The following is a 24,542-nucleotide window of genomic DNA, read 5'->3' on the forward strand; positions in this document are numbered from 1 at the left end:
TAAATAGGAAGCTATAGGCTCAGACTACTGATTACTCTGGCTCCCCTTCCACTGATAACATTTCAAGCTGCTATTCTACAATAATATTTTCAGTCAGCTTTTAACAATTTAAAAAACCCCTGATAGTGCCAGTATCTATCATGCCTGGAATGTCAGTAATCAGTGTTGCTCTATTATCCATCAACAGAGTTGAGCTGACACATGCCATAATTTCTTTGGACAAAAGGAACATACTTGAAATAAAAGTTGTGTCCTCAAGCTCCCTGAAAAATTTAAACTCGTATCCTATTTTACAGCTGAACTAGTTTCACCTACACTGTACTTCTGTGCCCAAGCTTACTAGGAATATTTGAAAAATAACAAATACTTCTAAAAGAAAAGGTAGACCCCCCACCACCATTTACAAAGTATAACCAGGAAGAGATGCTCAAGTAAATATGGAGATGTATATATTTTTTTTTTTTATGTGTCTATATTTACATATATGTTTGTAGACCTATTATATATGTTAAAGTATGTAGAACACTTTAACACGGTTTTATCCTGGTTGCATCCAACCCACCAGGCTAATTACTTTTGGCATTCTAAAGTTTACATATTATTTCTCTCATGTGTCAGGAAGAGTGAAACTGATTTAGATACCTTTCTGTGAGGCAACGTAAGATGCAATGCTTAACTGCATTCCCTGAAACTAAGCTTCTCAGAATAGAAGAAATCTGTTCTTTGGGACAGTATGTGTCTTATAAATAAGCACATCTTAGTTTTTAAGAAGGAAAAAAAAAATTCAGTTGTGAATGAGCCATTCTGGGGTACTGGAAATAGCATTTGGACATTGCTCTTCCTGGGGTGAGGGCTCCAGTTTGGGCACAGAGATGACTTACCTTGGAGCAGCTCTCATGCTCTCAGCTCCTGCTGTTCCCTGGCTCCCACTGGGGACACAGCCCAGATGCCACAGATGTTCCTGCAGGGGTCCCAGGCAGGCAGCCAGGGAGCAGGGTGGCAGTGGAATATCCCTGCTGTGTCCAGAGGCAGATCCAGCTGTTCGGCAGAGGCAGGCACCCCACCCCACACAGCGTGCAAAATCAAAGTAGCTGCTTTCTTCTGGCAGTTACTCTTAAAGCTGATATTTTTGCACAGCATTGCTTTGTGCCTTACACAACTTCCCCCGGAGTTTATAATCAGAAGATTCAGGTATTTTGAATCCTTTCCTCTAGATCGATTTCCCTTTTTGTGCCTCCGTCACTCAAAGTAAAAGCTCATCTTGAAAGCAACTTTAAATTACAAATTAAAAAAACCCAAAACCAAAATTTCAAACGCACACAAAAAAAGGACCAAAACAAACCAAAAACCTCACAACCCACCACTACTTTGAGACACAGCAATCTAGTTTTATACTCTCTAAAGCCCCTTAAGCACTTCATAAGTCAGCTCCTGCAATGCCATCTCTAAAAGCAGTGCTTTCAGTCTCCATGGGAAGACTCACAGATTTACCAATGAATGTTCTCATGCAGATTATTTAAGAAAATATAAAACAAATCAAACTTTTTTCCTTTAAAATATGCAATACAAAGCTTACACTACAGTCTGTCAAAATAGCATCTCCGAGAGATAATGACTAATCATGGTGAATTAGACTTCCTTAAAAATTAAGTACATGGGACAAAAGCAGGAATAACTAGCAGCTATATACCTCAGCAGGACCACAAAAAAAATAAAATAAACCAAAAACCAAACCAAGCCAAACCAAAAAAACAAAACCAGCAACAACAACAAAAAAATCCTATAAAAACTATTTACATAATGTTGACTAAGCATATTTTTCCCAAAGAACTTTCTCTTGTGAGCTGGCTTAACCTGATGAACTATATCAATCTGGTTCTCATTTCTGCAACCAATTTGTTTTCTAAACTACATACAGCCAGTTGCGTAAACAAATCCTATTATAACCACAGAAGCAGCTGCCTCAGTTTCTGCTCTAACCGGCCATTTACAGATGATTCATTTGCTCAGACATTTTTTTCTCACATGCTAAAGTTCAACTGTAAGAAACCGAGGCCATAGGTTATAAAGCTGTGTGCAGAAACACACTTCAGTCTGGTGCTAACACAGGTACCAGGGAGGGGTTTTTTCTATCTATAAATCACAATTCAGACAACAGCAGGGACACACCACTGTGGTCTACAAGAAGGTACATCATTTATTTGCTAATTTTAGCTTTTTTTTATGTGTACATCTGTACATTTCAACCAGATTCACAAAACGTAAAACTTGTGTTGTCAGAGTATTTCATACAGAGGTTGACAAATAGCTTCATGATTACTTAGAAGAACATGCAGTAAGCTACAGAAAGTTTATGAAAATATTTTAATAGAAAATTTTAGTTAAATAAATGAGCATGAGAAAAAAATCATGTTTAACTTGCAAATTCTGTTTATAAGCTACTATGAGACATTTCCTACCACCACAAACAAAATAAATATAAATAATTACTAAACGATTATTTAAATCTTACAATTGGACAACTGTTCCACTGTGTATGCATTCTAAAGAATGGAAGTGGAAATTGTGCAGAAGAATGTTTTACTTTAAATAATTGTCCAACTGTTATTGCTGTTTTTCAAAGAACCTGAAAGCATGCAATGAAAACTTCAAACTAAACAGACAGCTGAATGGACATATTTAGGTTGTTAACACAATTAAAATGCAAAAGATAACTACAAAAGTTTCTCAAAATGTTGTGGTTTGTTTGTTTTAGGATTTTTTAATATGTACATAGAGAACTGTACACAAACAGGGAAATAAAAAAGTTGCTTAAAAATGAAATATAGTAGTGTACACTATTTACAACTTAAATGCCATCCTTTTTTAACTGGAGCTAAACTATTAAACATGAGCATGCAGTACATCCACCACTCAAAACAAGTACCTTTTGCACACCATAACAGAGTCCTGTACAAAGCATAAATCAACTAAATGTTAAATCACTCTTCTCCTACACTGTTGTTGCTATCTTTCAGCTTCGTAACTTTGCCCAGGTCACAACACTTTAGCTTAGGTAACTTCATAAAGTGAAGATATGAACACTTATTTCTAATACAAGTTTGAAGAATGCATTCTATCAACAAGACAGTTTATAGTGAGACACCAACAATGTTCTATTGGTTAATTCATGCTTGATGAACAGTTTACAGAAGGAGCACAAATCTGTCAGTGGACTAATGGATATTTTTTTACCTTTGTCATTTTTAAAGATTTTCAAATTCCCATTTTCCTCTCCTCCTATTTGTTCAGCCAAATACAAATGGTTATAATACTTGTATTTGTAAAGCTTACAGTACAACTGTTAGAGTAATCAATACAGATGATAAATACTTTTTCTAACAGTAAAATAGGTATTTATTCTTAGTAGCTTCTGTAAGTACTTCTGAAAAATTGTGTGCTATTCTATATATTGTTACACTCAAAAGTTTAGTTCTATAGATACCTGATTATCCTCTAAAACACCCAAAATATGAAGGACCTTCAGAACTCCATTATCTGTATAAAATTTAGGCACATTTCAAACAAGTAAAACCTCTAGCCAAGTAATTTTAAAATGTTTTAGATTTTTAGATCCCATATACCTCATATTGGTGGATAATACAAAATGGACTTTAGTGTTGATACTAAATTTCTCAAGTAAGCCTAGAGAGTTAATTCTGAAATCAAAAGGAATGCCATTTGTATCAATCAAGTATTGCTTATTTTAGTGAAAATGTCTCTTCAGTATTTACTTTGCCTTAGAGTTGGTGTTTTGGTCCACAGAAGAATCACAAAAGGACATACTCTCCATTCCCTTCAACAATCTAGGATTCATGCAGTAGCTTCCTAAAGTCTTCAGTAACTACAAGATAAGCACAATCAGAAGTGACAAAATGCGCATTCCTGAAAGAAAATACTTCTTTAGATAATTTTTTTAGAGCTCAATTGTCTTTACACCTGCTACACTGGAAGAATATCCCAAGCAGTAATACATCTTTACAGGCTTTCAGATGTCCTTGTGATTACATTTAGAATTAATGCATAGCCTGAATTGCATCTGTAACTTCAGGCACAATTGTGGGAAACAGCAGAAACAGCATGCTTCAGGACAAAATCTGTCACAATTTTAGGATATCAAACTTATGTACTCAGGTTGAATTCTACTTTCTAGGATAACTTCATTTTCTTAAAATTCTGTGCAGCTACATACACAAATTAATGAACCCAGATGAAGATTTCACTGTTGTAACAGAGGACAGAATACTTTCCCAATGACTTTAAAGGTTGTGATGCTGGTGACCAATGTCACCACCAAATATCTGACCATTAGCCCAAAACAAATGTTCAGCTCTGTTAAGTTCATCTCTACTCAAAGAACATGTATTACTTCAGCTGAGGATTTGAACAGTCTTTCCACCTTGGCCTGCTCCCAATCTAAAGACTAAAAGTTATAATTCAAAAGGCACCCCATCAATATGCTGGTGCATTTGTATGTTAAATGTTGCTAACTCTGAAAAAAGTTATGCTTTAGCATTTTTGTGTATGTAACACTCCATCATAATTTATAAGCAACATTCAGAATTCCGTTTTATCTCAAATTGCTTGGAATTAGACTGGTTATTAATATGACAACTGTGACCTATGTTTTTCCCCTTAACTGAAATACACACTTGATAAAAAAACTATTTCTAGAAAAAGAAGAGCAACTGAAAAATATTCTCAGGTTCACAATTGCATTACTAGACCTTATTAGAGGCACATACTTTCTGGGGAGGGAGGCTAACTGATTAATCCACAATTCACTACAACAAGCAATACTGTTGTGTCTATTCATCTGGAATTATAGACGTGTGATGTGACTGTGTACAAAAACATCCAGTTTAATATGCTCATGGTACAAATACTTAGATTTAATGCAGGCAAGGCATTATTAAAATATGTCTAGTGCATGAAATACATAAATTAAAACAAAAAGACCCAGTTTTATAGTTATTAGAGCTCAGATTGCATTACAGTTTCTGCTCAAATGGCATTATATATGTGCCTCCCACAGCAGAACTCAAACACAAATTGTAAGCAAAATAAATATCAATAAATATGTTGAGAGGGAAACACTCTTTTGTCAAAATCAAAACAGTGTACTTCAAAAACAGAAAGCTATTTTAGACAAAATCAGATCCATGCTGAATGTTCAAAACTGGTTAAAGTATTGGCTTCTTCAAAAAAAAAGTCAACAACTAATCATGGCTAGCCACAGCACATAGCTTAGTTTCATAAACTCAAAATTACCTGGAAATTTAAAGACAATAATTTTTGGAAGTTTTTTTTCCTGAAACATAGCTGCAGGCTTTGAACCAAAACAGAATTTTTTGATCTGTGGAATAAGTCAACCGAACTAGAGTAGTGCCAAATGTTCCTGAGCTGCTTCCCAAGATGAGAACCCAAAGAACAGCCACCTCAATATATGCCTACAAAGATTGTGGAAGCTCTACTGAATGCCTGAGTCAAGGTCAGAGAGGTCGTCTCCAAGGGAAATCTCCAAGTAGGCATCTGCTACTGACCTCCAAACCAAGGAAATAACACAAATGAAACAATATTTGGGTCACTTAAGAAAGCTTTGGGTCAAAAGAACCTGGTTCTGTGGGTGATGTTGGCTGCCTAGACACTTGTTGGAAGAACAGTACAGCATCCCACATGTCATCCATCACATTCCTGGAGTATGTAGAGGACATATTTGGAATACAGATGGTTAGATGTGCCAATCAAGGGTGAGGCACTGCTGAACTTGCTACTCACAAGCCAAGGAAACCTGCTTTGTAAAACCCCAATCAGGGACAGCCTCGGCTGCCGTGGTCACAGTAGTGGGATCCTGCTGAGCATGCTGAAGGTCAGTGTTAAAACAAACATTTTAGATTTTGAAGAGCAAACTTCACTATGCTGATAGCCCATGGGAAGGGATGCTATGGAGGATAAAGTGCTGGGAGTTTTTCACATGCAGTCTCCTGGAAATACTAAACCAGTTCATCCCCTTTAAGGTCAGGAAAGAGGCAGAGCTAGAGACCTCCTTGGCTTAACTGTGAACTTCTGAATTTGCTCAAATCCAGAAAAGAAGTGTACCAGAGATGGAAAAGCAGAAAATACACATTGAGAACTAAAAGAACATTGATAGGATGTATAGAGAATTTTAGGAAGTTCAACAAGGACAAGGGTTAGATCTTGCACTTGGCAAAACACAATCCAGGAGTGCAGCACAGGCTGGGATGGACCTGCCTGAGGAGCAGCTCTGTGGAAATGGATCTGGGGGTCCTGGTGAAGAAGCAGCTCCATGTGAGAGAGCAGTGTGCTGTTACGGCAAAGAAAGCCAACTGGATCAACAAAGGCATCATCAGCAGAGATAAAATCACCATTATCTCACTCAGCCACTTGAGAGGCCACACCTGCAATAGTGGGTTCTCTGTGTTCAGCTTTGGTCCGTGACATGCAAAAAACACACAAAACCATGGACAGCCTGGAAAGGCTCCAGAGAAAGGCCACAGGGATAATCAACAGTCTGGGAAGCCTGACATATGAGGAAAGGCAAAGAACTGGGTTGATTCTTGAAGAAAGAAGGCTTAAGGGAGACTTTATCACCATATTCCTATTTCCAAAGGGTGGCTACAAAGAAGAGACTCCCTTATTACAAGCAGTCACATGGAAATGATGAGGGGCAATAGACACTTTAAAGACTGGGCTGGGTGCTGGGCTGCCTTGTCTAGACCATGCTCTTGACAGGAAAAGTTGGACCAGATCATCAATGAGGTCCCCTCCAACCTGGTATTTTACAATTCCATGATCATATTGAAAAATTGAAAGTGTGTGGAATGTTTGAATCTTTGATAACAGCAGCTACTAAAAAACCAGTACCTTTTCCACACTAAATAATATATTCAGTACTCCCCCTTCTTCCAAATATTAAACTGTGTCAATGCATTATTTGTTCTGCACAATGCAGAATGTGCACTTTGACACAATGCAGAGACAGGCAGAGCTGATTGAAGACAGTGCTAAAACATCCTGTGTGACAACACTGCATTGTCCAAGGGTGAACCAGGGTACCATCAGTGCCATTCACACACAAAGATGTCTTTGTAGCTTCATTAAGAGGGGAAGGGGGAGGGGAGGCTATCTAAAGTAATTTTATTTTTTATTGGAAAACCTATTTCAGTTGTTAGTGTGTATCAGGTATAAAACAAACTCCACAAAGCCACCATTCATTCATATATATATATACACACATACACACTCACACATAAACACTGACTAAAGCACCTTATGCTTAACAGGGATATGGAATGAAAGTTCCAAGTTTTGCAGACATAAGGCCACTCACACTTTCTTTCACTGCTGGAGTTATTAAGCAGTAAGTTCATGCTGTGATCAAAGAACACCTCACAGACAAACTTTTCACCATTATAAACTCCTCACAAGAAAGAGCTGAAAACAAACTTCTGTCAAATAAAGCCTTGTCCCCGTTAGGTCACTTAAGTATTATCTGCCTGTTCCCTGTTGCCAGGCAATAATGCCACACAATGCAGAGAGAGCTAAGCACACAACAACACTTTCAAAGTGAATACAAGTACCTATGCAATAAAAATTATTTGGAGAAAGGTAGCTTAAAACCTGCAAAGATGCCTCCTTGTCCAAGGGGGAGAGTTACAGTGGCAACAACTTCATTGGCACAGTAATTAAAATGAAGAATGAAGTTCATCAATACAAGCATACACATCTCATCAGCTGGCAGCAGTCTGCTGTAGTTTAACTTAGTGAAAGACAGCCAGCCACTGACCAGTGGCAGCATAATAGCCTCCTATAAAAATTAAGATTTGAGATGTTCAAGAAAATTTGGAACCTGTGAATTAGTTTCAGTGTGAGATAAAGGCATGAGACAATCAAAATTACTGGAAACAGTTCTTTGTGATGTGGTTGGTTTTGATCCAGACAAGCTTTCGAGGTTTGTCAAATAAAATGTTTTAAACTCTGTTGAACAAGACACTGTATCAAGTAACCAAATTAATTAGAAATAATCAAAATAGAACAAGAATGAAAATGTGACAATTTTTTTTAAACCCTCTCCCCTAAACATACAGGTAACAAGGCACATTAGGAGAAATATCTTCAATCACTTTATTATTCAATTTGACTTTAATACCTGAAACCAGTTTTCTCACAATTTAAGACAATGGGGAGAAGTTTCAATTGCTTGTTACAGATGTCATAATTTCATTGTCTATTAAAGTGCAATGGTTGTGTGCCAAAAAATCATAAGCAGAAATAAAAGACAAATTACAAAAAAATAAATGACCGGAAAGTTTTTGAAGACATTCAAAAACAATGACAGTATTTGTATTCAGCCACATTTTTAAGCAATTAGAAGTAAAAATAATACTGAAAATATGTATAAACCTATATTTTAACTTGTTCCCTGCAAAGCCCACAACTTTGTATGCTTTCCAAACAGGACTTTGATGCTTTCAAAGAAAACAAACACTATCAGCATTTCTAGTACTTTAAAGAAATGTATGTGGATTAAGATAAAGGCAGACAGGTTAATTCATTATATTTCAAAGTACTAAGCAATGACTGGATTGCAAGTTACATTTTAAACATATTCTTTTAGGTGTGCAGTAGGTGCCAATGTTTGTGACAGTCCTGAAAGTCTTTCTGACATCATAACAGCAAAATCTTTGAGTGATTTACTCCCCGTCATCATTAAGAGACAACTGCTGAAAAGCCTTAAGCTGAGAGCAGATGTAAAAGATTCCTTATTCTTCACAGAACCTTTTGCCCTTTATATTTTGTATTTCATAAATAATTAGTCATTAGACTTAAAATTTCTCTTTACTCCAAACACTCACATTTATGACATTTCACATGCACAACACCACTCAGTCCCTTTTAAACTAGAAAAGCACAAACCACTGAAAGCTAAGTATTTGAAAGTTCCAGGTATCTTAATCTTTCCAAAGATACAAAGTGTTCAGAAACAAGGTAGTAAATACATTAGTGCTGCCCCACTTACAAATTTTTGGAGTATGGTAACCATTTTATTACACTTAATATTTTTCTCATTAGAAAACCAAGATATCATATTGTTAAACCTTTCTATTTTCCTCATAGGTGTATTCTCTGAGAGTTTGTTGTATTTGTGTTTTCCTTACAGAATACATGTAGGGGTAAGGGTCCTACCAGTGCTTAATTAAATATAGGGAGTTTATTTGCAATGAGTACCCTTTTTCTGAGGTTTGCAGAAGGGCTGGTAGCCATCTGTATGCTTAAGACAAAGTAATTTCAAGGAAAACATCAGTTTAAGATTTGTTTGTGCATACACAACAGCTTGTACTTAATAACCTTCATACAGTCACCTTAAACTCCTGATTTCTGACAGGCTAAACTCACAAAGAAATGTGCCAAGGAACAAAACTGCCACGAGCCATTCTTCACATAGTGCTAATTACACCAGGGTTGTTAAAGCTGCGGTTCTTAAACCCCATCAAAATTAATCTACATTTTGACACAGATCTAACCGTTGTTTTGAATGCTGAACAGGAATATTCAGCATCCAGAGAGATTCTTCTAATACACAAAAGTCAGTTATCTTGCTATTTCCCCTGAATTCAAGGAGAATTGTGCACATTCACAGAATTCTTCTACATTCCAGAGCTTACCCAGCCACCCGCTCAGAATGAAACCCCAAGTTTGGCACACGGAGCAACTTTCAGGATGGCCCCTCTGTTTCATTCCAATGTGTTAAGGACAGTGATCCCACCACCAAGCATGGACCTGCCTGGCAGCTGCCCGAGGTGCTCCATCTCTGCCTGGCACACAGGGATCCCCCCTCGCCCGTGACAGAGGCACGTTAAGGCGCAGTGCAGGAGTGCAGCAGTTCCAACACTAGAGGACAGCCTGCTCATTTGACTGAGCCTCGAGATTTGTAGTGCACTTTCCACATAGCTTCCTTCCTCTTGCACTAGAATTGAAGTTCATAAGCTGATGAATCCACTGTCAGGAAGCTTCTCTTCAGATTAAAGACGTTTTTCTCCCCCCTTTCTACATTAGTTTCAAAGCGTGGCGAGAATTCTTGAAAATGAGATAATTAATGTCAGTACTGTCTGTCCAACGCCAAAGACAAGAGCTTCTAGGGGAGCCATATTCTTTCCTGCTACTCTGTAAATTCCAGCTACTGCAGCACCTAAGGATCACAAGGAAAACAATGATCAAATCACAGAAAAAGCCAAGGTTGAAATATATGACAAATTATCTACTCTATGTGTCAGCTATTCACAGGACATTACCAAACACTGCATTACTTCATGGCATTACACAATTACCAGCCTTACTTGTATTTTTATAGTTATATATATCCTTCAGGAATGATTTTCCCAACTGAACCAGAGCAACTTTTCCAACATCAGTTTAAGGAAATCAAATCTTCTTGTTTCCCTGTATACGTCTTCAATTTTTTAAAAACATTTTTTGCCTTGTACCAGTTTGAAAAGGTAGCAAGACAGTCCTCTAAAAATTGACCAGGTCTGAAGAATGGTTTAATACTGCTTGTACAGGCAGGGAGAAGACAAGAACAATAAAGCTGTTAATGTCCACAAAACAATTGCAAACACACATTGACCAGCTTCATTCAATATTTCAGCTGAATAAACTGGTCATACTAAATGAGTTTATTTTGACTTAAACTACTGAATTGTTAACAATTGTTTAGCAAATCCCGCAAAACATGAAAAAGGTCCAAGTATTGCAGTGTTTACCACAAATGTGCATGAGAGGAAATTGCTAACCAATACAATTACATTTTAGCACATAAAAAAATTCCAAACTCAACAGATCATTTTTCTTGTACATTTGTGTGCAAATTCACATTTGAAATATAATATCAAGAGGTCAGGATCAACCTAAACCAAACCCAAAATTTAATTGCAGACCTTCAGTATGCACTGTCTCAGATGCTATCTAGTCATAATTAAATTACTTCAGTGATTGCACAGAGGCTCTTTCAGGCCCAAAGAACTGAAAAGTCATCAAAATTTTTTAAAATAATAAACAAGAGCTTAAAAAAAATTGGGTTTTTTTTGTTTTTGCACAGTCACTAACAGGAATAGTCTGCTGGAGTGATCAAAAATCCATTAGTGACACAGAAATACATTAAGTCACAACAGATTTTCTGAAAGTACAGTAAGCATCTGAATCATCTGACATCTTCAAAAAGTAACACCTCAGTTTCACAACAGCTTAAAGAAGAGTAGATTTCATTAATAATTGTGCCATAATGGTACTTAAAAACACTATTAATCATACTGCTAGGCAACTTTTGGGTTAATTTTTTTTTTTAAACATATCCTGTAAAGTATATTTTGTCTGAAATATCTCACCAGAAGGCTACCCTTATGGTATTTCACTCAGCTACCTTTCATAAGCTTTTCCATTTGTTCCTTGGCTAGCTGCTGTCAAAACCTGAAAGAGATCCTTTAGATTGAGCCCACTACAGACATTAAAATTATTTTTCAGATTGAACTCTTAAGACGAATTCAAAATGGCCAAAAATGTATACCAGAATTGTTACTACTAGATCAATAAGAGAAATTTTGGGCTTTGAAAAAACACTGGGATATTCTGGGAAATATTCAGAATAAAACAATAAAAATTTGATAGTTTGCTAATTATGTATCATTACATAAATAACAGTGTGCAGTACAACCTGTAATGCATAACCCAGCACAGATGGTATAGAGCCACAAGTATGTACAATAGGCTGCCAACGAGGGAAATGAGAATTTGTCACCAAAAAGGAGTGTGCTGGGGAAGAGGAGGAAGGACAGGCCCTTCTGGATCAAATACAGCTAAAATTTTTGCCTTAAGCTGCTTAGTATTTATATATTCTTGTTTGGTTTGGTGAGGGTTTTTTTTGGCTGTTGCTTTGTGGGTTTGTTTGGTTTTATTATTATTTTGTTTATACTATTATTTTATTTTGTTTTTTTTTCCTTTTTTACTGTATTCCCTTCTGATTAGTAATTTTTCAGTATCTTTTTTAATTATCCTTAATTTCCATGACTTTTCAAAGCTAATTAACAGAGGAGTCTCCTGCTTTTCTATAGGTTGCTAAAAAGGTTCCAGAACATCAGAAAATTTGAAAGATCTCCCTGAGCAAAACTGAACTTACATTGTGCAATAGTCTATGCTGCCTTCATTCTCCTACACAAACAAGGCAGAAGACTGGAAATGCAAAGTGGAAATTCAAGTCAGTTTGCTATTGCAATTTCTTAAGCACTGGACCAGGCATATTCAAATAGCTTTTAGATAGATATTTCAACTTGCATCTCTCAGTTTGCAGCATAATAACTATTAAAAAATCCTCTTTAATATTTGATCACCATAATTTGCCTTCAAAAGCTCCCCACAGAATTTCTACCAGTATGAAACAACTGAGTGCTGGCCAGAAACAAAAAATACTTCAAGATAAAAGTACTTGCCTAAGCTAGTTGCAATGCTCTCTGCAAAACCTTTGGGAACAGCATAACAAGTCTACAGTCTAAGCTTGGAGAAGTTCTCAGATGAATATGCACACAAACAGGATTGCTTACGTGCTAAATGTTTTGACCTGCAAAACTGGATGCCAAAAATACAACTGTGTTGCTCCTCTTTTTATGCAAAGATAAAAGACACAAAGTACTTTCATTTGAGAGACACTGATCCTGAAACCTCCCCAGCACACAAAGCTGTGAAAGTCTCTGCTTGGATCTTTCAACACCACATTTCCTATCTCAGTTCTTCAGAAATGCTCCTGCATGGCTGACCTTGTAACAGGCCACTGCCATTTTAATCCTAAGACAAAAATCAGCATAACATATAACATAAGACACTCAACTAGTTCCAACTTATCTTAGAAAAAAAAATAAATAAATCCAACCTCTCCCAAAAAACCTAACAAAAAATAGCTATACTGAAACATACTGTGTTAACTGGTAGAAATTCTAAGCTGAGAAATCTGTAGCAATTAAAACAACATTTTGAGGAAAGTCTTAGTGAAACTTCTCATGACATTTGCATTTTTATTTAGCCTTGAAAAACAATAGTCAGGAAGGTCTTTCAGCAGCAACAAGAAATAATCTGACACAAATCCCCTGTGAATGTGTCCAAAGCTGATAGTGATACCACTATTCTGATAACCCAGGCAGGACACAGGAAAACCAAAATGAAAGGTAGGAAGTTTTGCCTTCAGACTATATGGTAGTTGCTAAATTTATGGCTACTTAGCTTCAGAGACCTTTCAAGTTAGGCAATCTTTTCTGCAACACTGAAGATTTTGGGGCAGAAACTACAACTCAGTTAACATAGGCACCACTCAACACATGGATTTTAATGCTGAGAACTCCCTACCAGCACTGTTGCAGACAAGCATGTGCTTCTTTCCTGAAAAAATAGCATTCACTATTTTCTCCCCAACAAGAGGAAACTCAGCATGCTCCTACTTGCTTGGGAATGCTGCTGTAATCTATTTATAAGTTTGATAAACAGAGCTGGATATGATAAAACCAAAGAATGAATAAAGTGTCCTACAGGTTCTATGGCCCATATTTAAATGCTGACATAGATAATGGAATTTCTTGGGAAAGATGGAAAAGCAGCATCTGATACCAATAACTCTAGATGAGGACAGATGAGCAGCATTTCCTCAAAACACTGTTGGCAACAACACTCGTGTCATATTTGGTCAGGTGTAAGCCTCCTGCACTTTAGTACATAACACACTCCTACTTTCTGCAATGTTTAAACATGAGTGTGGATTTTAACTACAGCTCTGTGAACCTTTGGGCTTTAACAGAAAAAACTGTTGCACCTATCTGAGGATACAATGTCAAGAACTAAAAAATGAAAAACTGTATCTTGAGTGGTAGCCATTCATCTAATTCCATAAGAAACTCTCTAACAGATGCCCTTGCCAAACAGTATTTCACCTAGAACAGCAGCAAAGCTTAATTTTTCTTTTTTTGGGAGGTGGGGGGAAGCCACTCTATAACTATTGCAAAATCCTTAATAAACAATTAACTAAGAAAAGCAGTTTGGTTTTTTTGGTGGTTTTTTTTTTTTTTTTTTGTTTTGTTTGTTTTAAGTTAGATGTAAAATAAGAAAGGAAAAGAAAGCCCAAAACAACAAAAAACCCAAACAATAACAAAAGGCAGACTTACTGGTTATCATTGCTCCAGTTATAGAACCCAGAAATCCAATGCTGACCACAATGACAGATATCAGCCTCCCCTGCCTATGTCTCTGCAGCATCACAAACATTAATACTCCCACAGCACCATGGACAAAGAGAGAGGAGAAGAGAGCCCAGAGGAAAACCCAGTACCACATCTCTGAAAGAAAGCAGTCAAATAAAGGGTTAATATTTTAAAGACAAGAACTTTAAGAAACTTTAAAACATTGCAAACAATCAACAGAGAAAATCAATCAAAGAGAAAATCAATATGGATTTCCATCTTAAAAGACATCATCAGCACACGCTCAAGACTCTTTCCTCATTTCAGCAGTCTGTCATAAAGGATTAGCTGGTTTATGTTAAAAATTATAAGAAGGATTCTGGCAAAAGTCTTAATTCAGGTATATTTTTACAAGTAGCCATAATTCCTTTAATGGCTTCTTTAAATAGTGTTGACTGCAATTTCATAGTAGGCATTTTAACTGCTTCTGTAGAATGAAATATTCTCTCACACAAAGACTGAAGGAGGAAAAAGTCAAGAACTGGTTTGGGGTTTGAGTTGTGAGTTTTTATTTTGGGGCAGGTGTGGATCTTTTGTTCTTTCCCAACCCCCACCCTCACAAATAAGAGGCAGCATCAGGTAACATCAGATGGGAAAACTGAGATTAAAGACTTTAGCTTATCTACAGCCAGGAGCTGTAATAGAGTGTTCCATCAAATGAGCTTCAAAGGTGCAAATAAAAACACTATAATTTTAACAAGAAATTTTAACACATCTAACTCCTTGCTTCTAATTGCTTAGTACAGAACTTCAGAGAGAGGTAGTGACTATTATCTGAATTACTAAAAAGGACATCAGATCATGAGAATGTTTGGAGCACAAACATTTCTTTGAAGAATGGCAGACATGATGAGCATCTTCAAAGAAAAGAGCTGGAACCCTGAAACAATCAATGGAGCTACACAATAACTCAAGAACCTTTCTCACTTGGTGCCAACTTTCTAAAAACATTCTACAAATCAAAAGGTTAAGTAAATAAAAGAAAAAAATCCCTTTTGTTTTAAGTGAGCTACAGTGGGTATGCAGCATTACAGAACTTAGCAAATTAGGGTATGTGTTCCATAATCCCATGACACTGTCATTAATTCAGATTTTGCAGCAGTTCCCCTCAAAACTAGAACAAAACAAAAAAAAAAAAAAAAAAACAAAAAAAAACCAGCTTCCTTACAAAAGCAAGATACTGCTTATGAGGCAAGCCTGTATTAATGTAGCTTGACTCATATCAACTATTTGAAGAAAAAATACAACCCAATTAGCTAACTTTAAAAATACTCAGCAACACAAAACACACTCTGAAAAGATGCTGAGAAAAAAAAGTTGCTACACAATAACCACAGTTATTGTGGGAGTCCATTGACAGTAGGATATGTATATAGATAGCACAGATAGAGAGTTCAAGCTTTTTTATTTAGCAGTACTTTGGGAGTAGCTCAACCCTTCCCTTTCCACACAGGCATAAATGGCAACACTATGTCTGCCCAAGGACAGACAGCTCCTCTAAATCATGATAGCCAAAAGACTCTCTCAAAAGAGCAACAAGGAAAGTGGCTGGCAAATCAACATCCAATGAATACTTCAACTGTAGTTCAAGGTGCAGCTTTTCCTCCTGAGTGCCTGGGTACATGTGTCCACATCCTGAGGGTGGCTCAGAGCAGCTCTCATCAGATCCTCCATCCCTTCACCCGTGGCCCCAAGATGGATCTCAAAAATCTTGGCAAAAGGATAATGACCATGGTACTGTTCCACTAAATGAATGTCTCATCATTGTCAGAAGCTACTGTGACAGAACAGTGGCAGAAGTGTCAAGCAGTCACTCCACAAACCCCCTTACTAAAATTAAGAAAGACTGGCTGACCTAATCTGGGGAAGGGAACCTCTCCTGCTGTCCTAACATGCCTGGTCCATTACTAGCGCAGCCTGGGTGTTTCCATTGTTTTATTCAAGTGGCAGCACATAAACAAAAGGATTAACCAAAGATCTAACAATATAGAACACGGCAGCCCTGCCAGACCTACAATAGGGCAGCAGTAGGATTTATTAACCAAGAAAGTCTGTGGGAATCTGACACTGTCATACCCCGTAATTTCTACGGATTTGTTAGACACCACATCATCACCTTTCAGGAAACTGGTGTCTGTAGGCATTGTCAACCTTTATCAGGTAGAAAAGACAAATTGCTTCCAGTCTCAGGAAAACTCACTAGGATGACTGTATTTTTAGAAGAAAATGGAAGCTTATGGGAAGGCTAACTACTCCCCTGTAACTAAGAAACCAAAAATATTTACAAACTCTTACACAACAAAATAGCTCCACAGTGAGCAACTATCTTTGGTCTTATTTATGTTCCAAATAAGGCTCAAGGAAAATTAACATCACCCCTCACTTTATATTTAGGGCAGGAGGCTTGAGAATAGAGCCAGCAGCAAAATGTCCTGTTGGCTAAAGAAATATAAACTTCATTTCTTTGTTACACACTTTCTCCTCCTACTCCTTAAAAGCAGCAGGCATATTGAAAAGGAAATTAGAGAACATTCAGAAATACTCCTTGTTTGACACAAAACCAGCTGGAGCTTTGTTAAACTATGACCTCCCTTCATTAAAGTATCATGTATGTCTTAAAACATCATGTAGGAGCTGAAACAGGACAAATCACTTCCAAGCACCTTCCCTCGGAAAGGCCAAAAGCTATCCTTTCTTATCCTCCTTTATTTACACTTTCTATGCCTGCTAGTTCAACACAGTCATTTATTTACTTCTGCTTGTAGGGTGAGTGATGAAGCCAACCAAGTAAGTTGTTTAACAGGGATAAACAAGGTAAGGGGAGAGAGAGAACCCTTCAGGCAAATCAGAGGAGACCTTCAGCTCCATTTACCTAGAGGACAACACAGACACTCTTACCTTGATATGGTGAGGGCAGAGAATTATTCATGTTCTGTAAAATTCAGTATCATCTAACCCCTGAACCATGAAAAGAGGTGACTCTCAATAGCAGTATCTCAGAGTAACACTGAAAGGCACAAGAATGGGTTGGGAATAATACTGAGAGGTGTCACTAAAGAATAGAGGAAAAGAATGTGGACCTCCGAACACAGATGGCCAAGACTTCACTTGCTCAAAAATGACTGAGTAGTTTGATTGCTGAATTGACTTGCAACATCTCTAAGGAAGAGGAAGTGAGACTGAAGTGTCTCAGCTATTTATGTCCTATACGCTGACTGATCCTGTAAGCAGCATAAATTTATGTTTTGCTATCCTGACAAAAAAAGCACAGTCCAATTTCAGCCTTTGTGCAGCTATTTTAATTAGCTGGCTCTTTTGACAACATGAGCTGCTGTTACGGAGGTAATGATTTACCTATATCTGTCAGAGAGGTTCAAACACTCACTTAGCCTCAGTTTATTAGTCATGCCCCCAAAGAGATATGAATAGTATCAAATTAAAAAAAAAACCAACCAACAAAACGCTTGCTTCCCTTGCTTGACCCTAAGAAAATTTCAGAGTTTACTTTTAGTGTATCCAAATTACCTGAAGTCACCAAAACAGAACATGCATCTATCAAAACTCCACAGTTCCTAGAGAAATACAGGAACTGGGGAAGGATCAGTAGTCTACAAGCATAGTGATATTCAGTATATAGCAAAGATGTCACAGCTCTTCCAATAGGAAGAACTGAGATACATTTTTCACATTTAAAATTCTTAGTGCTTAAACTGAAAAGAAGATTTAAGATAGTGTTTATGCACCTTTCCTCTGGTTTGCCTCAGCTGGGGATTTTTTTCCTACCAGAAAAGTTGCAACTCAAATATCTTGTAATTAATGCCCAATCACACCAGTTTTAGAGCACTTTGTTAATTTTGATATTTATACATATCAGGTAGATATCACGCATACATTATGTTATGCACTACAGATAGACATTATATATACATATATATATTAGTGTAGGCATGCACAAGATTAGAGATTTGCAAAACACTTATTAAAGCATGCCATTGTTTAGAATAACATTCATATCACTTTCATCTTATCAAGACTTGAAGTAGCACTCCATCAACAGCTTCACCTTACACAAGTAGATAAATGATAACATTTTCATATATTATCTATATACTGTATCAATATGCTGTCCTACTGCTACTCAGCTTCAGTAAACATGGAGTATCTCCTTAGTCCTTCATCTTCAGCACTTTTCCTCTAAGTTCTAAGCTTGTTTTGCCAGATGAATAACCCTAACCCTACAACATGTCATAAATTAAAAGTGGTTACTCCAAAACAAAGTCTCTCTCTCTCTCTCCATTCTAGGCCCAGTACCAGCCTACTACTATTAGTTACAGAGGTAAGTCAAGCAACAAACACCTGCACTAAGATTTAAGTCAAGAAAGTAGCACATGTCAAATTTAGGATTAGAAAAACCAGAAATGTTAGATTTCTGTAGCTTACAAACTCAAACCACTCAGATGAAGTGACAGCACATGATAACTGCGAATGTAACTCAGCTATTTACATGGTATATTTTTTTCTTCAGCACCAGGTCCTGTCCTTAATTTTTGTATTAACTGGTACTTTCAAAGCTACCAACAATACAGTCAAATTGTTGTTGGGAGATGTTAACATTTTTGCTGCAATAAGTAGGAAAAAAAGCATTTTGCTGAGGACCATTTAAACCTCAAATTAGACTAGTCTTCTCAAGTAACAGCATAGTGGGCAAAGAAAATCCAGACAATGTGGGAAAAATGAGCACAGCATGGAGCTTAGGAGCTTCTTTCAGTAGAAATATTGCCACGTCCTTTATTGTGAAAGCAATTTTTATTTTACTGTATACTAATAATGGGAATTTTTTTTCTCCTTTTTCAGTTCAAATTTAGTTGCTATCTGATTTGTTCTAGTAAACCCTGATCTAGCACTAACTCTAAAACACAACCAGCTTATCTAAAGGAGGTATTCTTTGCATTTACTGCCAGAGGTAACAAAGAGTGAGGTAAAAGCCACCCCACCTCTCCCATGACTCCTAAAGCCTTACTTGCACCTCCCCAGAGAAGTCAGGAAGGCAGGAAGCAAGCACCCCATGGTGATGGGCCAATGTTCAGCTCAAAGGAACAACACCAGCAGCTTTAGCTGTTACCAGGTGTGATGTGTATGTGGCAGCAATGAACTTGTCTGTGGTCTCGTGGGTATTTGAGGCCATGAACCAAAGACAGGATTTCCTTTTTTTATGTTGAACCTGATTCACATATGAGGTATTAAAATAATCTTTCAGTTTCTCATTGACAGGAAAAAGAACCCACCAAAACTAAACTATTAGGGTATGAAGCATTCCTGGCTTAGGCTGGAGTTCATATCAGGACCCTGTTGAAAAATTCAGAAAATTAACATATTTTTAAGAAGGTAGCTGATAATATTTCACAAAATGTTTGTGAATATATAATCAATATGGTTTATCTAAAGGAGCTAAATCTTCACTTGTGCAACTTGAAAGTCCAGTCCAGACCACAACATAGGGTCCAAAAGCAGACACGAGGCAGTCTTGAATATTCATGGAACATGGCATATTAATGATTTTCTTTTCCCAGTATTCTGGAGAAGTTTCTCCTTATACCTAACAGAGGTGCAAAAGGGAATGGATTAAGTAGTCAAAGAAGATAAACTCATTCACAAACCTACTTTCTTGTCAGGGAAAAGAACAGAATTTCTGGTCTTGAACAAAGTTTACTTCTATAAGGAATAAGGAAGGGCTTATGTAATTAGTTCAGCTTTTCGTTAAGATCAATGACCATATCAATATATATTCTAACATGTGGGAAAGATTTTTAAGTCCCGTGCCAGTTTTGGACTGTTGACAGTCCATGAGAACATTCAGGTCAACAGGTTATGGCTGTAAGAGAAGCCATCATTTAAGCACAAAATTAGAAACCGCAGCTACAACTGGCAGTGACACATTCTCCAACAACACTACAATGGATAAAAAAATATTTTTCACATTTTTTAAGTTAAAAAGAAAATACATTCCACATTAGAAATACCTTATGCAAGCCCTTATCTTATTGCAAAAGCACTGAGAAACGAGCTGGTTTTAACTCTCGACACTGAATTTCATAGAAACGCCTATGCTGCACAATGATCTAATAAGAAAAACTTTATAGAGGATGTCTGGCACAATGCAAAGTGAAATCCATTGTGAACTTTTTCCTTTAAGAGTACAAGTTTTTAAAGTAGGTATGTTAAAGTAACTACCCAGGAAGTGAGCTGTATTTAGTGTGTCACCACACTAATACCTGGAAATTCTAATTATCAGACACACACTACAAAGTTCATAGATCAGATAAATATGAAAAGGTTAATCTTTTTTATTACACTAAGATGCATCCAGAAAGTTAAAAGAACAATTAAGATAATCACTTTCTGTTTGCTACAGCTTCAACTTCAGCTACACTTCTATTTTCATCCCACTCCTGTTTTCATCCCACTTCTTCCACCTTTAAAAGATTAAAAAAGAAAACAGAATATATCTACTATTACTATAGAGTGCAAAAGGTGACATAATACTCTTGCATAAATATTAGAATATTTCCATAACCGTTTAAAACCTACCCCTACTCAACATTTTCCACTAATCTGTCACCACCTAATACATCCTTACAACCGAGCAGAAAGCATTTACTCAGTTACATCTCTGCTACTGACACCCTGTCCCTGTTTGTTCAGAGCTGGAAGCTTATGCTTTTCTTCACACAAGGAGAGAATAAGAGAAGATACCCCTCTCCACTGTATGCCTTGGGTCTCACAGTAGTCCACACCCAATTTTCATCCTGAGACTGAGCAGAAAAAAGCCAGTTCTTGCCGAAAGCCAGCCAAAGCTCCCCTCTCCTAACAAGGGGTGAGGACCTGACTCTACTTTGGTTCACAGAATTTTTTTGTAACAGCTAAGTCTTTAAGAATCCCAGATGTTTAAGATTACAACTACTTGTCAGAAAACAGCTGTCACCTCATTCACTCCACCAAGTCCCATTATCCACAGATATACTCAGGGGTAGTGGGGGAAGTCTCATTCTCCACATTCAATTTTATGGTTTTCTAGTTGGTTTTTTTTATAGCTCTCTGTCAAATGCCAATGAGCATATACCCACAAGGGGAAAAAAATAAAATAAAAAACCAACCACCTCCACAAACATACTCCAGCCTTCCATACATATTTATACACTCACACACTTTCTACAATCCTTCCCTTATGCACAGGTACTCATCACTTCACTCGCATACACACGCCCTATGCCATTAGCCTTCTTTTATTTATTATGGGCATAAAAAAGTGAGGGAGCAGATCGCACAGGCTCATGTCCTTCGCACGGGCAGGCATCCCAGACACCGGGCACACACCCCAGCACCTCACACAGACCCCGCCCGACTCCCTGGACCCCACAGCAGGCGCACACACACACACAGACACGATGTGCCTGCCCACAGAACACGCCTGCAGGCACCCCGAGAGGCTCGGGACCTCAACCAGGAGCCCTCCCCAGGCGCAGCAGGCAGGAGAGCACGGCCACGGCCAGCCCTCCATTGTGCTGCAGCCCCGCAGCCGCCCGGCCCGCTCTGCCCCGTTACCCGTGAGGCTGCGGAGGACGGTGCCGTGAGCCCACAGGCTCAGCACTTGCTGCACCGACAGGTTGATCATGGAGTTGTCTCCCGCTTCCACCTTCATGGTGCCGCCGCCGGGCCGCGGGGCGGGAGGGACACGGCGGCGGCGGCGAGGAGCGACAGGGCGGGGAGGCGGCCAAGGGAGCTCCGCGCCGCGGGGGAGACATCGAGGACGGGCCGGGGGAGCCGGGCGATCTCGGGGGAGCAGGGGAGCCGGCCGCTGGCGCTTCCCTGCCGCTCAGGGGCAGGGCCGGGCGGCGGAGCCCATCATCATCACCATCATCATCATCATCTCCGCCTCCTCCATCAGCAGTGGCCGCCGCCGCCTCGCCGGCGGCATCGTCACCCCGGCGGCCGGCATCACCTGGAGCGAGGGCGGGGCCGTCCCTCAGGCGGGCGGCTCCATGCGGGAGCAGCGGCGGCAGCGGGGAGGCTCCCGGCGCCAGACGCCAGCGGCTCCCGGAGGGAAGGGGGAAGGAGCGGCGGGAAGGGGAGCGGGAACGGGAGCGGGGCAGCGGGAGCGGGAGGGCGGCCCCGCGCAGGCGCGGCGGGAGGAGCCGGGGGGCGCGGGCTCCTCCCACCAAGCGGAGAACCAGGATTCGGAATCACGGTTTGAGTCAAAGAGGGCGGGAAAGACTGGGGATGTCGTGGGTCCCCGAAGAAACTTGCGTTAGCATGAAGTGTCTCAGATACAATCTACATACACCTATGGGCGGATTTAAAGGGGAAAATAAAGTGATAACATTCCATGGCGTTAAAGCTGGTATTTAAGTTGATGCTGCATCGGAGAAGAGCAAAATGCAGAATCTGAATTCCGATGAGAGCAGTGTTTTCACCTCGCCGCTCACAGCCTTAGCACACGGGGCTCCGGAGAGTGCAGGCGGAGGCAGCTCTGCGGCTCTGGGGACACGGCCCGGGCGGAGCAGGACGGGACAGGGACAAAGAAGCGCAGCGCACAGGGCGGGTGCCGCTCGGGGCTGCCGCGGCTGCCGGCGCGCAGGTGACAGCACGCCTCGCAGCGGGGGAGCGTCACCCCGAGCTGTCACCCCGAGCTGTCACCCCGAGCTGTCATCCCGAGCTGTCATCCCGAGGCAATATCCAGGCAACGCTTCGTGACGCTCCTGCCTGTGCCTTTGAACCTCCTAGCTCCGCCGTCACTGTGGCCGCAGATTAAAGCTACTGAAAGTTAGAGAACGTCAGAAATCGTGAGCGAATCTTTATTCTGTGCCTTTGCTTTCTCTGTGTAATAAAGGAACAGACTCTTTAAGCTGGACGCGGCTTCTTTCGAAGCACGGGATGCGCGGTGCTTACCGGTGTAAAAGCCAGCAATCATCCCGCATGCATTCTTAAATAGGCATCCCTAGGCCACATTCAGTGCCCGCACTTCCTCGCTGGCATTTCTTCAACAGTGCTGGCTGCAGTACCTCGTAAACATCATTTTATGTCAGCGTCCTTTGATGGAAAGGGCTGGAGAGGTAAAGCTATTCATAATAAAATTTGCAATTTATAGATTAAGAGCCACGACAGATAAATCAACTCATATCCTGCCTGATGCCAATGACCCAGTTTTTTTTTTCAGATAGATTTTGCAGGATGCCTGGTTCAGGGGAGTGCTTCCAAAGCCTTCTGCAGCTGACAATACTTGGCATTTCTGCAAAGAGGTATCAAGCCAGGCAATGAAAAACGCACAGGGAACAGCTCCCTAGGGGGCTCTGGGTTTCACCAGTTAGGCATGGGATCACTGATGGGGAAAGAACTCAGCTGCTGGGCCAGGTCCCTGTTCCATGATCAAGAGAAGGTACTCCCTCTTCTTGTAACCCCACCGCTTCACAGCTGTGTAATTCAGGCCCTACAGAAAACAGTTCCCTTCATTATAGAGTATTGATTCATTTTTAGGGCAGAATTATTCCATAGTTAGAGTAGGGCTCAGTGAGAAAATAGCATATAATTTTAAGTTTGAATGTGAAACACACAATGAATTATTTAGGAACAGTTTTTCTGGTTTATTCTTTTTAATTTTTGCATGCTAAACTTTGAGAAAACAAACATTTTTAAATGTCCTTAAATAAAATTCCCACTCCTAAATTTGTTTTTGTTGTAGACCAATGTCCCAAGAATGAGATACAGTCGTAGGACACTGTGGTGTAATCAAACTTACAGTAAAAAGGAAAACTACTTTTAGTGACCATTTTATCTCATCAATGTCCTATGATAACCTAATGACAGATGTCAGCAAAACTATCTGATAGGCCAGAGGCATGCATGGAAACATGCATGTGTCTGTAAACAATGCTGCATTGGTGTTCAGTGACATTTCAACCTGCACATGGACGATTTTTCATGTTCCACACAAGGAAGAATGCATGGGGAACACTGGCTTTGAAACACTTGTGTCCAGAACCTGATAGAACACCTTCCTCAAGGTTTTACAGTAGAAGTACAGGGAAGAACACATTCATGTGGAGGTCGAGTGAGTATCTCTGTAGTTTGCAGATTCTTGCAATATTTGCTCAGGACCATCCTTCAAGGTTTTGCAGATGCTCTCTCCTCCCAGGGAGGGCTGATCATTCTGTGCAG

The 24,542-nt window shown here is 39.2% G+C and overlaps 1 protein-coding gene across 1 annotated transcript; it reads right to left on the reverse strand.

Moving 5' to 3' along the window:
- Nucleotides 1-8,170: 8,170 nt before the first annotated feature.
- TMEM170B (transmembrane protein 170B) lies at nt 8,171-22,508 on the reverse strand. The gene is made up of 3 exons (XM_064424711.1): nt 21,933-22,508; nt 14,256-14,426; nt 8,171-10,249 (listed from the first exon to the last, which is right to left on the reverse strand). Exons 1-3 carry the CDS (start codon nt 22,027-22,029, stop codon nt 10,119-10,121), a joined length of 399 nt encoding a protein of 132 aa, XP_064280781.1. The 5' UTR covers nt 22,030-22,508; the 3' UTR covers nt 8,171-10,118.
- Between the last annotated feature and the right edge of the window lie 2,034 nt (nt 22,509-24,542).

The sequence above is a fragment of the Passer domesticus genome, chromosome 1, assembly GCF_036417665.1.
Source record: "Passer domesticus isolate bPasDom1 chromosome 1, bPasDom1.hap1, whole genome shotgun sequence".
Classification (NCBI taxonomy): Eukaryota; Metazoa; Chordata; class Aves; order Passeriformes; family Passeridae; genus Passer; species Passer domesticus.